The following is a 17,046-nucleotide window of genomic DNA, read 5'->3' as shown; positions in this document are numbered from 1 at the left end:
TGTGTGTGTGTGTGTGTGTGTGTGTGTGTGTGTGTGTGTGTGTGTGTGTGTGTGTGTGTGTAATTAAAGTCATAACTTGCACCCATCAATGACACGGGACGTCAAAGTGAATCCTGCCTAATTACTCGACCTCGAGTCCCTGTCTTAAAGAGTCTCCGTGTTAACACATTCAAGACATTCATTAGTTCAGTTTCTCCTTCCCCCGAATTGCATAATCCTGAATTAGTTTGTGTTTGATTAAATTACCACAGAGACAAAAAAAATACACAGGGTTCAAACTGAGGAAGGAAAATATCCCCTTCATCACTACACATTAACTCTATGTAACTTAATACACTGTAATAAATGATTTATGGGGTGGACTACATCGCTTTATCCGTTAGAAGTTATTTTAGGTGTATAGAAAGTAGATTTTTATCCCTCATATTTATACTTTATTTAAAAGTACAACGAGGACAGCTTCGGTTGAAATACAGAATAAGATCTCTACTTTATTTAGTCTTATTCGTGCTTTTAATAAAGAAATAAAAGCAGGTCTAAGAAAAGGACCAGACATAACTCTTTCAAACCCACACTTTAGCCCCCCCTGGAGATCACTTTAATGTCCCCCTGGGTGCCCTACTCACCTCTCCTCCGTGGCCATCAAAAACCCCAAAGATTGACGGGTGACTCTTGTTGACGATGTCGGTGAGCACCTCGAACCTGTCCTCCATGTGATCTCGCCGGCCTTGGATGGAGTACACGGCCACGTTGTTACTCTTGAACTCCCAGGTCTTGGAGAACTCCGCGTCCAGGACGTCCAGCCCACCGAAGCGCTCGTTCTGCATCATCTCCGCCACTTTCCCCTTGACCATCTTGACCGCATCTCGGCTGGACTTGACGATGGTCTTCACTTCGTCCGTGTGGAAGAAGTAACTCCACAGAGCCAGGCTGATGCACAGCAAGAACAAGGTCTCCGGTCTGAGCAGAAAATAACGCATGATCCGACCTAATAGAGACAGCAGGGTCATTGTATCCTCTATCATTTATTTATTCACGCGCAGGAAATCGCGGCAGGTTGTGTGTCGCTCGCCCCCTCCGCCGCAGATTTCACTCCATCGTTGCTGTTTTTGTTGTTGATGATGTTACCGTGTTTGGTTTGGTTAGCGGCGAAACATACACATTTAACCGAGCTACTCACGCCGGGAAACATTCAGGTTGTACTGGACCAACGAGTGACACTTCACTGGGACGTATCAGCGACCGGGGGGAGATAAAGAAGGAGAAGCGCGGTGCACCGGCTGGTTCCCTCTAGCATTCAGCCCAGCAGTGAGCCACCACCAACGGCTGTCCGCTGACCATCTGCCGCGGTCCGAGAACACGGACACCCCAGGCGGGAAACAGCAGCTTCTCCCCTCCGTTTGGACTTGAGATTAAGCCAGTGTGTTGGCTAGAGTAAAGTTGTGGGCAGAGCCTGTCCCTCCCCGGCCAGCCCTGCTACTGTTTCCAGTCCTGAAATAGCAGCCTGTGCTGAAACCCTCACATTCCCAGCTGCCACACTGGCTGCGAAGCCCCGCTGCTGCTTTCCTAAACGGCCGTGCTGCTTTCACGTGCAGCTCGTAAAGTTCGCCTTCAAAATTGTAGGAAATAATTGCATTTAAAATATCAACACTTACCCACAGACAACGCATAGTGATACCGTTTAAATAAGGGACCCGACACCCCCCCCCCAAAAAAAAATCAAACAAACAAACAAACAAATAAAATAAAATAAAATAAAATAAAATAAATAAAAACCTATTCAACTGCAGCTGGTTACGTCTGAAAACAAGGTGATTAGGCGATGCAAAGAAATGTAATCTACAGCCGTTTAGATAAATAATTTAGATACATTTAGATAAATAAATAAATTAGTTAATTAATGTAATCACTTGAAAGAAAAGAACAGTTGTGTTGTGGCTACAACTTAATAAGTTGTCGCATTCACTGGCTTAAAATTCAGTAGAGAAACCAATAAGAAAACTGCAGACTGTTTACAAAAATTAAATTATTGCAGCATTATGTTATTTCATCCAAATGTTATAAATTCTACTGCTCAATTATATATCAGCCATGCCTAAAATCTCACCAAGGGTTAAGCAAGACACCAAGAGAGAAACCTCACGGGAGATTTACGACAGAACTCGAAGGCGTCCAAGGACCAGTCATACCACAGGTGAGTCTGAAGACCTCCGTGAATCAATAATTTTAAATACATGCTAACACGAAGCATTTCATTATAAAATTAAATCAGATAAATAACCTTTCATTAGGCCCAGTGTGTTTGTGGCAAGGTAGAATTGTCATGTTATAGGACAAAAGGGGAGTTCCTGTATTAATGCTTGTGTCAGAAGTCCTTCTCAGGCCTCCCCCACCACCACTAAAAAACAAACAAACAAACAAACTGAGAAAACTTGTAAAATTATTGTTTTTAGAACTATAGTATCAGTCGCACCAGGAGGGAAATGTGAGATTAACACGTCCTCAGTTTAGCCCCTCTATTTGTTAACGTACAATAAAATGGCAAACGAATGAATCAAAAAAAGATGTTAGCAGGAGTTTTGGTGGAAAGTTTAAATGACTCTGTTTTTACCGTATTTACTAAAGAAAAACAAAGAGAAAGGGCACAAAAGTTAAAGTTTATCAACTGAGCTTTGATGTATTGTTATAAATATAAATAGCTTCGCTATGCTATGCATGCCTGTTTACCTACTAAATTCGATTTTCTAATTTTAATTCAGTCAGTTAAATGTTAAACTCCTCTTCACAACAATACATTAAAATGATCTTTAACTAATTGCCTAAAACGCTTCTGGTAATAATCTTATACTTTTACTATACCTTTTATTTGATTGATTGATTATATATACCACCATCAGCGTTTCAGATTATCTAATACAAGATTTAAATTGGAAAAACAAGTAATAATTTCTTATCTATTTGGTATTTAAGTGGCATTTTTATTTGATTTAAATTTTTATGAGGAAATGTATTCAGGCAAACAAAGACAGTCCCGGGGTCCTTGAGTCCTGCCTGACGCCATCGAGCCTCTCTCGGTCCTCTGTGGGTAAAACGTGGGGCTACCTCGTTTACTGTGTGCTGTTGATTTCTCATCAAAATAAGATCAGTAAGTTTTGTCAACACTCGGTCGCTTTAGCTGTAGTTACTGAATACTTTCAGTCGACTCTGTGTGTTTGTTTCTCCGCGAAAACTTTTGAGAATCACTCAGAAGAGTTAGCAGTTTAGCCTCCAGTGCTAACACACTGTATCAAGAGCATCAGCCAGGCTAGCAGTGCTAACTGTACTTTGGGCAGCTTTAGCGTTGTTTAGATATCTGTATCTCCGTTTCTAAATGAACGCTTGGAAACGAAATAAGCCTGTCTGGGTTAACGTTTATTAACCCTTTCTTTTCCCAGTCGCCTGTGTTGTGCTTCAGCGTTGACAGGGCCACTTTACATCTGTCATGTTTGTGTCCTCAGAGATAACTGGACCACCTGAGACCCACTCAGCTTGGCAAGGATGGAGTACATGCAGGCTCCTGCCTCAAGCAGCCAGGGGAACATGTAAGTGCAGCCCTTTAGCACTGTGTGAGTTTTAACAGCAAAGCTCGTTCTCCAGACTGTGGATAGCATCTCTGCCTCTAACTATAAAGCCTATATTTCATTTAATGGTGGTATTAAACTACCAATAGGAGGCAAGGACACAGGATATATTGACCGATATTTGGCTTGCTATCTATCAGCAAGCAGAATAATCAACTACATAGCAGCAGCAGCCTGAGTCATAAAGTTTTCTGCTCGACCATGGTAACATTTCAATGTAAATATCTTTAAAAACTATTAAAGATAAAAGCTTGACATTTTCCTTGGCGTCCCATACTATAAAAGTGAACCAGAATCTGTGATTTGGGGATAAAGAAATATGCAATTCTTAAACAAAGTTATTTTCTCACTTATAATTTGAGTGCCATATGGAAACTACAGGATTTTGTTCTATTCAGGTTAGACATCTAATGATATTATTCTTTATGTAGTACAACTTGTAATATTTACTCAATCAGCAGGAAATGGAATGAAAATTTTTTTTTGTTTCTTTCAAGTGTCCATTACTCAAGTGGATTTGGCCCCCCATCATATGCAAAGTCTATACATTCAGGGTGGTTTGAAATGTTGGGCTTCCAGCATTTTTGAGCCCTCATAACATTGTAATGTTATAACATAAGTACAGTCGATAGACACATGAAAAATTTAGGGCTGGACACATGTAAGCTCTGTTTTAAAACTGCAAGCAAATCAACCAAAATATTTGTATATTATATTTGTATATATTTGTATATTTGTTTTAGTAATCAACTTTGAGCAGCAGTATAGTCATGGCTTCAATAGCAAAACTGCACCAGTGGTCATGTTTGTAATGTAACGTAATGGGAAGAAGCACTGGTACTCTGGATGTTTGATCTGCTTTGTTATAATTCACTGGGGAAAAAAATCAAAAAGTGCATTTTTGGTTAACTTTCAGGGGTAATATCACTACATGGCATAAGTGTAGTTTTGCCAGAACCACTGAGATGAATTATGTCATCAAGTAAAGTGAACGTCGTGACTGTTTATTTTCAGAAAATGCTCAGGTGATGAGAAAAATATGGGAAAAACGCGACAACATAAGCTGCGACCTGCTTTGTAAAATCTCCCATTGTATTGTAATATACATGCTGTCTTTAGTGAAGAGGCTGAAACCTATTATATAAATATATATCATCAACAAAAGGGTCTGAAACAACCCATCATTTATTCGTGTTTCATTGACTTTGGCGTCTCTCCCCTCCAGCCTCTGCTGTACCTGTGGTGTCCCCATTGCTCCTAACCCAGCTAACATGTGTGTGGCCTGCCTGCGCACTCAGGTCGACATCTCAGAGGGAATCCCCAAGCAAGTCACAGTGCATTTCTGCAAGCAGTGTGAACGGTGCGTTTCATGCATTTAATAACAAACACATAACAGTTGTATTTGTTTTGTACACTGCAGTGCACCCATTATATTACTGTTTCTCTTTAGAAGGCATTTACAGGTGAAATGTAGCAGTCAGAACGGTGTGTTTTTATTTAAATGCATTTCCTCTTTTACGCAGGTACTTGCAGCCTCCAGCGACCTGGGTACAGTGTGCTCTGGAGTCCAGGGAGCTGCTTGCTCTTTGCTTGAAAAAACTAAAGAGCTCCATGTCTAAAGTAAGCCTCTTTCTTACTCAGTGTCACTAAAGACGAATAGCATATTTCTACATAAGTGAAAATTTTCTAGAATAAATTAAATATAAGGGGGTGTCCAGTGCCAGTTTGTAACATTAGATTCACAAGCTGCTTGTTTCAGTCCTGCCTTTTTATTGAGCACATTTTCTTTTTGTTGTGTTTTTGGGTTGTGTGAGGAGAGGGACCATCTTAGACATATGCAAGCTAAGAATTCATATCCTTAAGTATATATTACATTTTTAATGACAGTAAAGTTTAATCAAAACCTTAATGTTGTCCTCTTAAAACCCTTCTAGTTTAATGTTCTGTGCAGGTACTCTGTGATACATTATTACATTACAGCATCCTTCCCATCTATCTCTTTTTTTATTATGATGTGCACCACGTTCACTATTGTACTTCTCAATACTCAGACAGTGCTCGCAGATCTAAAACATCTCTCTTCACAGGTGCGACTTATCGATGCTGGATTCCTGTGGACAGAGCCGCACTCCAAAAGGATTAAGATGAAACTGACCATCCAGAAAGAGGTTAGAAAACAGGGGGACGTTTCTACGTGTGGGAAAATTCTATTTGTAATTAACAATATGAGATGAGCAAGGTGCTTTTTGTCCAGAAAGTTTAAAACAAAATCTTTTAATTTTTTTATAATCTTAAGAATATTCATAAAAAGTGGTGACAAGTTGTAGGACGTGCATCCACTACAAAGTGACCCTGAGGTTGTTTTATCAGAAGAACAAGCGATCTGTCTGTTCTTCAGAGAGTTAAGTGAGAGTAGCGAGCCTCGCCATTGGCTGTCATCGCATCTCCTTGACCTTTAGTGAGAACCTGAGCCTTGTGTTTTTTTTGTTTTGTGCAGTTGGAGGGTCTTTATAATTCTGCCAGCAGTTCTCCCTGTTCACATAAAAATTCAAGCATAACAATTCAAATATGCTCTGCCTGAACAGCTTGTTTTTGTCATCATTTCCCATGGAGTTGGAGCATATGGTGTGACTTGTTGTTGTCTTCTCCAGGTGATGAATGGCGCCATCCTACAACAGGTATTTGTGGTCGAGTTTGTCATCCAGTCCCAGATGTGTGACGACTGCCACCGTGTGGAGGCCAAAGACTTCTGGAAGGCCGTCGTTCAAGTTCGTCAGAAGGTGACCTGTGGTCTTACACTCTAATAAGTACAAACTATTTTCCCATTCTGGCTGTTTTCAAGCTTTTTAAAAGCACTTTTAAATAAACCATGAACCATTTTATCAGTTATTGAAGTGGATGGTGAATGGTTATATTTTAGCACATTTGTAAAATTGGTTGTCATAGTAAAGGGTTAAAAAGTAAAGCTTGTGGTCAAAGCTGAAAAATGTGTGCAAAGCCTCTTTTTCCACTAGCACTGACTCGACTTTAGACGTCAAATTTCATTCAGAAGAGTAATGTTTACTTTTTACGTTTTTTTTGGGTCATTGACTGTTTCTCTTAGCGCTGTTAGTGTATCATATAAACATACAAACATACCTCTCTGAGTCCTTGTTGGGAAATACAACTCAAGACACTCTGTACTGACGTACTGAACTTTACTGCTGCAGAGACAGTAGACTAGCAGTTCAGTGATTAATAGTTATGTTACTGTGAAGCTAAGCTATGTTATTATATAACTCAGCCACTTCATAATAAAAGCCAGTCACTGAAAAAGCTTTTGCTCTGTAGCTGCATGACAGAAAAGGCTCAGCAGATCGTAGATGCATGAAATAAACAGCTTGCTCAGACGTGGAAAAAACCCAGCTGTATTGAATGCCATTAAGTTGAGTGTTCGCAGGCAAATGCAAAGCTACTTATCGAGGTTTGTGCTGTTTAAAGGGATGAGTATGAGTTTCTCTGTGATGAATATTTCTCTTTTGTCCATCAGACTGTACACAAAAAGACTTTCTACTATTTGGAGCAACTGATCCTGAAGCATAAACTCCACCAGAATGCCCTCAACATTAAAGAAATACATGGTAGGTCAATGATCTATGATTATGTGCACAACGCTGTGTACACCAATAGAATTCTATAATAATGTTCCAGGTTCCTAAGAATAAGAAATAAGCTGATAAACACAGACGATAAATGAATTTATCTTTCAAAATATTTATTTATCTTTTCATCATCTCTGTCTGCTCCTCTTCTTCATCTGCCACCTCCACCGCTGTTCTCTCCTCCCTCATCTCCACCTCATCCTCTTCCTCCTCAGCTGAAGCCGCGTCTCCAGAAGTCAGAGCTCTTACCTGAGAGAATGTGCATTAAAAATGCTGCTTTATTCCCAGTTTATATTGTCAGCAGATTAAATGTGCAGACCTCCCATTTCTAACAATAAGCTGGCTGTAACTGCAGCAGCTGGTTAAAAGATAATGTTATGGATGCTAACCTTAGGTTTGAGTGTCCTAAAAATCTCACTTTCCCTATGATAAACAGTTGATTTATATTCTTGCATCTTATGAAAGTTTATACGCCAATTGCCTGAGTCTGACGGCATTAGATCTACTTCAGTAACAGCGGCTAACACCAACAAAAACGGCTGCTCTTACTGACAGAAATGTTCGGGATAGCCGCAGCATAAGTCAGCGTCACTGTCATCAGTCAGAAATGAGCTTCGCTGGCTCGGTCGACTCGTATCAGACTCCTTCGACGACGTTCTACAGCGTCCTCAAGAGTACATAGACACGGACGCATCAGGCATGTTGACAGCTGACATAAACAGTGGACTGAGAGTCTAGATTTACTACTGATGAATGAGGGGAAAAAACTGAAAATATTACAAATATTTAATTGACACTTGTTTCTTTTTAATGTGCACATATTGTTTAAATATATTAAAGTGTTGTGTGTGCAATAATGTGTTTATACACAGGCAGTAGTGGAAACCTGCCAGCCTGCCGCGGCTGGTATGGGGTGCCGAGGGTTAAAGGGGAAATGCCTCGTCTCTGCTGTTGGGACTTTTACCCAAATTACACTGCAAAGTGGGAAACTTGCCCTAGTTGTCACCAGCGGAACTAATGTGGGTTAGAGCGAAGGAGAGCATAATGATGTGTCGAGTGTTAATTACCTCTTCCCGTACCAGACAGCCAGTCATGCATGCATATCACTGGCACCAATAACTCCATGCAGCTGTCCTCGCGTGGGCCTCTCAGGGGCACACGTTGTACATCTAATCAGTGCGCTCTAATCAGAGCGGGCGTTCCTTACCAGCTGCCTGCAGAGCAAGCTTGTTTCTTACCCTACTTATGGATGCTAAGTGCTACTTCATACATACTTATATGCGCAGAGGCTCACATGCTGTGCATTGAGTGACATCGCAGCAGCAGTCCTCTGTATTCTTGGATGGGACTGTTAAGCAGAGTTTTGGCCCGATGGGGTTGTTTAAATCATCTCCATGTCTCGGCAGGACTTGAAAGCTTTAAGAAGGTTACATGTGGCTGCCATATTTTTCTTTCCTCTTCATCTGCTCTGTGGTATGTGCCGTTTTCATGCATATGTTCTTTGGCGTGGGGATGACCTGCGAAGCACGCCTGTGATAAATATATCTGTGAAGTGTATTTGATGGTATTGCTTTTTCTCGCAGAGGGCATTGATTTCTACTACGGCTCCAAGCAGCACGCTCAGAAGATGGTGGACTTCTTGCAGTGCACCGTGCCCTGCAGGTAAACATTGCTTCAGTCCTTGCCTTTGAAAACACACAGCACGACCTTCACAGCGTTCAGTGATGGCGTCTGTCAGGGTTCAGTTTGTATGTGGAAGTGGAGGTGGTTAGCTAGCAGGTGTTAGCAAAATCTAGCCTGTCGGTAATACATCTGAATCGGAAGAGAATGTAACCCATTAAAAAGAAAGGGAATATATTAAAGTTTTTAATTAATTTGAAACCGTGTGCAAGTGTTGTGTCTGCATGGCAGAAACCGTTTATATAATCATGATCTACACAGGATGTTTCCTTTCCATGTGTGCACAACATCTCAGTGCTTTTAGGCCCTTTTGTTGTACCATTTGTCCGACTGACACTTAACAAGCTTTCATGTGTTGGTTTTAACATTACTAATAAAAATTAATACTTTCTTTTTAACTTTAAAGGTCAAAGACATCTCAGCGCCTCATCTCTCACGACATCCACTCAAACACATACAACTACAAGAGCACCTTCTCCATGGAGATCGTACCGGTCTGCAAGGTATCCAGCAAACAGTTGCGTTTATATTTGGAACTCATTTTAGTTGAATCTAGGTTTTATCCCATGATTCATTGTTAGCAGTGAGACCCACCCGACTGTCCTCGTCACTCCTACGGCCTACACATTAGACATATTTCTGTTAGTTTATAAAAAAGGTTGAATTTGTGTTTAACGGTGACAGGTTAGATTAAACTGGAAAGCAATGACATTAAAATGAAGGTGGGGATTAACTGATCCATGTCAGGTGTCATTTTCAGTAGTTGATTAGCTGCCCAGTGCAGTTGAATGCTTTAATATCATGACATATACTGGGTTTGTTAACTCCATGGAGGGACACTTGTTTTCTTAAATGAAAATAAAATATTTTTTATTTTTATTTTTTGAGCAAACAAGCTGTTCAGCACAAGTTCAAAGCCTTTTTACTCCACGTGACCTCAGTTTGACCCCCGGTTTTCTGGTTGCCAGGACAACGTCGTGTGCCTTTCACCTCGGCTGGCGCAGAGCCTGGGGAACATGGGTCAAGTCTGCGTGTGCATCCGTGTCACCAGCACCATCCATCTGATCGACCCCCGCACCCTGCAGAGTGAGTACGGAGGAGTTTTGACACGTTTAGCTGACAGCACGGCTCACGCTGTCTGCAGCTCACCTGGTTAGTTGTAGAAGCATTTCTCACGTATTTGTGTTGGCTTGCAGTCAGCAGAGATGTAGTTTAAGTCGGGGATAAGTGCAGCAAATAATTGTCGTCCTTTTAAAAAGAAAAAAAAAAGTGTAATAAAACCTAACAGCAAGTAGCTTTTGAGCTCGAACCTGCTGGCCGGGCCGGCCTTTCTTGTGTGGAGTTTAGATGTTGTAGCTGTGCCCGTGTGGCTGCTTTTTGTGTGCTCTGGCCTCCTGTGACAGTCCTAAAACACACATAACACACGTGACTCTATCCACCCTGCTCATCTCCTTGAATTGGACAAACGGTGTATTTAACTTGTAATTAAATTTTTGTTATTATTATTATTTTTTGTTTGTTTAAAGTGCCCATGCCTATTTTGAATTCCTATGAATGATCTCATAGTAAACACAATTAGTAGTGGCCTTTTAGTGTTAAGCTGCAGATATTCAACAGAAAATTGTCCAGTAATTTATTTGTAATTAACAGTAGCAGTTTTGTGTTATGAGACGTTTAGCAGCACATTTTACGTTTACATTTTATGAACCGTTTGACAGCTGATGGCTCAAAAATAATGGACATTTTAATTAACAGTGGAATTCATTCACTAGATTTAAATGTCTTCTGATTTCTTTAAGTCTGTTACCAATGGTTATTAGCATTGTTGGAAAAGAAGCTGTTGATTTTAGCACTTAATACATTTGCTCAGAAACTGAAATTGTGTAATTACATAAGAAGCCGATCATCACAGTCGACTAGCTGAATGTTTAAATATTCATCTGAGTAGTTTCTCATTGTATGACTTTGTTAAACCAGTTGTTGCCTCTGTGCACTCGGTTTAGCCTCTTTCAGTATCTGCACTTTTAGAAACATTACCACAGGTTGCTTATTTTTCACTCTTGTATTGTTCATAACACCAAAAGTATTTCCTGCATTACAGAGAGTCGCTGCTTGGTCGACACCCTTCTAAACCGCACTAGACTGACCCCAGTTTGGTGACCACATGTTCTACTCAGTCATTTTACTCGGCTGCTTCTCTCTTCTCCAGTCACAGCACGATATTAGACGTGCTCCCAGAGAGCAAAACATATTTCAGATTGCATTATTTATTCTATCAAAGCCAAGTTATCTGATTTAGGGGGACTTATTACCAATACAAGCACGGAGACAATTAGTGATGGGTTGCTTCCTCTGCGTGTGGCGTAATCGCTCATTTTGTGAGAGGCTGGATGGTCCTCCACATCTTGAAGCAGCACACACGTTTTTAATTACTCTTCAAAGAGCAGGCTATATTTGGAGCAGAAAGTTTTTTAGCTGGTTGAAAAGCACAAACAGCCTCAAGGCTGTCGAGCAGATTCAGCGGCACAAGGCAATTAACTCATGTATCAGAAGTATCTGTTTCTGTTTTTCTGCTTGTACAGTTTGGTTGCAGTATAGACAGGAAGACAGTCTTCCTGTCTAGTTTGTTTACAGTACGAACAGAAAGAAAAAGCACTTATGGATAAATCAGACTTGGAATATTTTTAATACTCTGCTTAGAAAAATGAAAGGAAGATTTAGAAAACACACGCTGAATATCTATACTGATATAGGCTGGGTAATTTGTTAGGATTGAAAGGCTCAACTTGCCACATCTTTTCACGGAAAAGAAATTAATCTACGGACAGTGGGCTGAATTCAAATACAGCCCAAAAATCAAAGTGAAAAGGACTAGTCCATTTTACTGAAATTTCATTACAGCAAATCCAAATGGTGCTCAGTAGTTTGTATGGCCTCCTTGTGCTTGATGATGGATGGTGTCCTTGGGGATCTCCTCCCACATTTGGACCAGGGCATCACTGAGCTCCTGGACGGTCTCAGGTGCAACCTGTCAGAAGGACTGAAACATATGTCCCAGTGGTGTTCTGTTCGATTTATGTCAGGCGAGCATGGGGGGGGGGCAGGCAGTGATATCAGTTCCTTGCATGAGCTGGTTTCAAACTGTCATCACATGTGGCCGGCCATTGTCGAGCACCAGGAGGTGCCCAGGAACCCTGCAGCAGGGTTTGACAGGTTCAAGGATTTCTTCCCAGTTTGGCAGTCAGGTTGCTGCTGCCTCACCTGTAGAGGTCTGTGCACCACTCGATGGATGTGTCGTGCCTCGGACCTACCTGTGTAACCTCTGTAGGGTCCAAATTTTTCCTTATATTGGGTCAAAATCCCAGAACTTTAACTGACTTGATGCTATACTCAGATTTAAAAGTGTTATTTTCATATTTTTTGAGTAGTGAATGTATTTTTTCCAGAAAAAATTATTTAAATATCCGGAAAGTTAAGTGTGTGGGGTTTTTTTTTTGTTTTTTTTAATTAATTACTCTAAATAATCAAAAGTATCTTTCTAGTTGCCGAGGTGGACGGGAACACATACTGGCGAAACCCCTTCAACGGTCTCTTCAACCCAAGCCAGCTGGAGGAGTTCATAGTCATGGACACTGACATCATCAGAGACCAGAAGCTGGGTGCTGGAGCTGGCATGAGGTCCAACAAAGTAAGGGCGCGTGTGTGTTGGTGCAGAACAGATTGCATTATGGGGGAACATTGCTCTTCCCTTAGAAGTAAAATCAATAGCAAACCATTACATTATCCCTGAACCTGTATGTTGGATTCGAGCCAAATCGACACAAACAGTCAGGGGTGTTTCTTTTGAGGCGAGTGCGGTGTGTAGTTTCCCGTCGCTCTTGTGTGTGTGTGTGTGTGTGTGTGTGTGTGTGTGTGTGTGTGTGTGTGTGTTGCATTATTACTGATGCACCTGAGTGAGCAAACTTGGACGAAAGAACAGGAGTAATGTTGTTTGATTGCTTTAAACATTTTGGATTTTCCCTTCCCTCTTTGTGTTTGTGTGTATACAGCACACCCTGGCTGAGGTGTGGGTTCAGAAAACATCAGAGATGAATACCAGTCAGCAGTACCACTGCCGTACATTCCTGGGCCACCTTCTCAATATTGGAGACCTGGTGCTGGGGTGCGTACGCAGAACAGTCAGATAACAATGAATAAATAAGGGTAATAATAAATAATGACATAATGGTCAGTGGTTAATTTTCTTCTTATCTTGTAGGTTTGACTTTGCCAATTCCAACATCAATGATGAGTACCTTAATAAGATGAACCCTCACCATGTTCCTGATGTGGTAAGTGTCACCTGCACTCAGCGACACGATTTGTTGACTTGATTAACACTGACCTCTAGTGGCAAACTAAAACCCTGCATGGAGTTCTGAACGTTCATCCCTTCGTTAAATCGCATAGGAACAAAAATGCCGTGTGTTGTTGAATTTGAGCATTTGTACATTCAAAGGTGCTGATCAAGAAGAGCTACGACCGCAGCAGGAGGGTGAAGCGCAGGAACTGGAAACTGCAGGAGATGGCCAGAGACCGTGAAGGCATGGACACGGATGATGAGAGGTAAGACTGCTCAGCTCATTGAGATGAATGATGTATGGCTTACAAGCATTGACCTCTAAGCTGTCTTGGGAATGTTTTTTTTGTTTTGTTTTTACTCTAAGATTAAAGACTTAAAAGTTAAAAAAGCACTTTTGTTTGGGACTATGTTCAGATGTTTATACAGTGGTTTGGTTTTTTTGGGGTTTTTTGTATTCCTGTCGTCCTCCCTTCACTCCCAGCTGATCGTGGCTCCCCTCCCTGACCCTGGTTCTGCCAGAGATTTTCCTTCCCACTGTCGCTTAGTGCTCCCACATAGGGGTCATCTAATTGTTGGAGTTTTCCTTCCATTATTGTAGGGTCAACCTGAAGTTGTATAGTTTTCACTTGAAAAAAAAGAAAGTCATACAAGTCAGGTTTATTGGTGTGAATGATTTGTTTCAACCAGTGTAGCGCTGTAGCTCACTGATGTGTGTTTTTGGACGACAGTGGAGGCGTAACAGATGAATGAGCTGCTTCAGACTCAGATACACAGAAAATACTTCTTAAAATGATTCATTATTAGTTTTAAGCTTTTCATACAATTTCTAAACATATTGACAGACACAGTTGCCAAGTGGAACTGCAGAGCTGTTAATATAGTTGAGGACACGCGCTTTACATATCTGTGGTTCCTCGTGCCTCCCCAAGAGTGACAGAGAGGGAGTGGATAAATATTTACAGTTTCTTTGCTAACATGAATGTTCAATAAACATGTTAAATGTGTATATTTTCCCTTTTTTCTTGAGTCCGTTTGCTCATGCAAAATGAAATGCGAATGAAAATTAATCCACAGTAACCCTGTGACGAATCAGATTAAACATTTTAATTGTTTGACAAGCACTAATATATATTAAATATTTGTGTATACTTACCTATTAGTATATAGTTTAGTTTTTTTAAGTTGTATTTCACAGGAGAGATCCTGTGTTAAAAGATTGAAGAACACTCTTCAAATTCTCTTTGAATTTAAGCATTTAACATTCTTTGTTTATTCTGCATTTACTTCATTATATTGCATAAATGTCTGTTACAAGCTTAAATATAAAGTTGAAAAATGTAATTGCAACCAGGCTATTGATCAAGTAATTGTAATTAATCACGATTAATTACAGAAAATTGTGAGATTATTTAATTTTTTTTTAATCTTTTGACAGGGCTAAATATTATGAATTAATAGTCAGGTGAATAAAAAAATATCTAATCAAAAAGTGGGGGTCGGGGGTGCTCCTCATGAAGTATTCTTAAAAAATTAGCATAAATTTGAAACGCCTTGGAAATATCCCTTAAAAAAGAGCCGTCAGAGGGCACAACTCTCCCAGAGGTAAAAGGCTATGCTAAAACTTTTATGTTTTATGATGTCAAGTCACGCTGGCGTCAGCCTGTTATGGTCTCATTGTGACATCGAAGGGCGTTGTGTAGAAAACATAAAAAGTGTCTCTTACAGCTCGCTCCCTGTGATATGATGTATTACTCAATATGGTTTCTTGACATTTTTTTCCCCCCCCAAGGTCAACTTTACTTTGGAGCTAGCAATGAAGGTCAAATGCTTAACCAACCTAGGTACACGTGTCCTGGAAGGCCCAGTATATTATTGTGAAGTTTTAGATGATCCATAAAAATTGTGCCTAATATAACGTTTTAAGCTGTTTTTTCAACTTTAACATTTTCTATGACCTCGACCCAATTTTTCACCAAAATTAAGTCGGCTTGAGCTATCAACGCACAAAATGTGAAAATTACATGTTAAAAACTGGTTGATAGACTGCTAACAATCAGAACTGATTACATACTCCCTCCCTTTGAGGTGAGATTAAATAATAACCTTATTATCATTTTAAGATTAAAGCCGTTACTTCCAGCATGCACGTCTCTGGTGTAGACCACATAGGAAAAACACTTCGATACCTGAAACGAGGACTCAAGGGAGTTAATAGTTGTTTAGTGTACTAAGAGCGCAGAGTGTCATGTGGTTTGTCTTTTGTTATCTGTAAAGTAACCAGACTGGTTTTGCTCTCAACTTACTTTTCTGTCTTCAGGCAATATCAGGACTTCCTGGAGGACCTGGAGGAAGATGAGGCACTGAGGAAGAACGTCAATATCTTCAGAGGTGAGCAGCTGATGACCGCAGCACAGACTTACTCCCGCAGCAGCATCACGAGAGAGATTTCAGAGCCTTTGTTTAGGTTTCTATTGTCAGGTTACGGCTCATTTACCGTCAACGGCTGCTTGAGGTTCTGATGGAAGTTGTGTCACACGTTCATTACAGATGATGCATGAGACACTTAATGAGCAGATGCTGATTTTTCAATTTCAGATGCGTCAAAGATCCCGGTGGAGAGCGACACTGATGATGACGGAGCACCACGCGTTTCCCTGGCGGAGATGCTGGAGGAGTTGAGTCTAACGGACGCCACAGGAGGAGAGGGTGCCGACATGATGACGGACTAACCAGTCGGCGTTCTGACATTGTGACGCAGACAGCCGATTTATCAAATAAAGGCCCGTTTACAATACAACGGTGCAATTGCACACCGGATTTAGAACTGTCTGCAAATTGGGGACCGTTTCAAACACGGACAAATGATATGTTGGTTCAAACAAGTCCAGTGGTGTACTGGTTTATGATGGTTAAAACGTACCAACTGTGAGTCATAATGGCACTCAGTCATATGAAACATGATAATTTATCTCCATGGTCTCAGTGGATTTTATCCAAACTGGGTCTTCAGATCACATTTCCTGTCTTTATATGATCCTCTTTGTCATATCAGAATAATATGAAAATGAAGCAGTTACAGCTGCTTTATCGAAATAAATCCTTACCCACACATTTTCTGCTGGTTTAGAGGCTCATGTTGTGAAGTGCTTTGCTTTATTTATCCACCAGAGGGAGCTTTGTGCTAGGAAGATATGGGAAGTAACTCATTTAAATGAGGCTGGCAGCAAGCTGAGCAAAGTCTGTTAATGGTGTAATTTGGCTACTGTGGGCAAAATGCAAATGCTGTCCAGCTGCAACACCTTCAGCCAGCGAGCGTAAAGTCTCTGTGAGGCGAGCTGATTTAAAAACGAAAGTGTAAAAATGGGCATTCTTCCCCTCTTGTTTGAAGCCTGTCGCACCAGCATGTGCTTTAAATGCAATACATTTAAGTCAGCACTTATTTGTGCCTTCACAGTTCATTCAAATCATGCTCTCAAGTCTATGCTTAACCCATTGTGCCACTAATGGCACATTTATGACAAGCTCCTAGCTCCAGCTTACTGAAAAGGTGCAAAAATGTAAAGATCCAAACAAATTTTGGATTTCACTGCACATTAAAGCCGACTCTTTTACCAGAAATGCTCCTCAGAACAATTTTTCTCACATGAACACTCAAATTTAAGGCTTTTGGACCAGTAAAATTCAAGACTTTAACATTTTTGGATTATGTTGCTTGATATTCTGATAATATGCAGGATAATGGTTAATTAACTCTATTAAATCT

The 17,046-nt window shown here is 40.6% G+C and overlaps 2 protein-coding genes across 3 annotated transcripts in view; one reads left to right on the top strand and one right to left on the bottom strand.

The window, feature by feature from the left end:
• Window positions 1-1,683, bottom strand: part of ppm1lb (protein phosphatase, Mg2+/Mn2+ dependent, 1Lb) — a 53,052-nt gene extending 51,369 nt beyond the window's left edge. Inside the window, exon 1 of the mRNA XM_005742153.1 lies at window positions 627-1,683. Within this exon, the coding sequence (XP_005742210.1) occupies window positions 627-1,025 (399 nt within the window). The 5' untranslated portion in view covers window positions 1,026-1,683. The remainder of the gene's footprint in view (window positions 1-626) is intronic.
• Window positions 1,684-2,087: 404 nt separating this feature from the next.
• nmd3 (NMD3 ribosome export adaptor) lies at window positions 2,088-16,407 on the top strand. Of its 2 annotated transcripts, none has more exons than XM_005742152.1 (16): window positions 2,088-2,194; window positions 3,498-3,581; window positions 4,846-4,980; window positions 5,144-5,240; window positions 5,708-5,788; window positions 6,272-6,400; window positions 7,150-7,240; window positions 8,845-8,923; window positions 9,348-9,444; window positions 9,910-10,027; window positions 12,484-12,629; window positions 12,991-13,103; window positions 13,200-13,272; window positions 13,440-13,546; window positions 15,601-15,671; window positions 15,879-16,407. In XM_005742152.1, exons 2-16 carry the CDS (start codon window positions 3,538-3,540, stop codon window positions 16,010-16,012), a joined length of 1,515 nt encoding a protein of 504 aa, XP_005742209.1. In that variant the 5' UTR covers window positions 2,088-2,194; window positions 3,498-3,537; the 3' UTR covers window positions 16,013-16,407. The 2 variants fall into 2 exon arrangements, with proteins under 2 accessions (XP_005742209.1, XP_005742208.1); XM_005742151.2 differs by lacking the exon at window positions 2,088-2,194 and adding an exon at window positions 3,019-3,145.
• Window positions 16,408-17,046: the final 639 nt, after the last annotated feature.

The sequence above is a fragment of the Pundamilia nyererei genome, unplaced genomic scaffold (genome assembly GCF_000239375.1).
Source record: "Pundamilia nyererei isolate P.nyererei 1_Seehausen unplaced genomic scaffold, PunNye1.0 scaffold00117, whole genome shotgun sequence".
NCBI lineage: Eukaryota > Metazoa > Chordata > Actinopteri > Cichliformes > Cichlidae > Pundamilia > Pundamilia nyererei.
The sequence above is the reverse complement of the archived record's forward strand: the minus strand, read 5'-3'. Positions and strand labels throughout refer to the sequence as shown.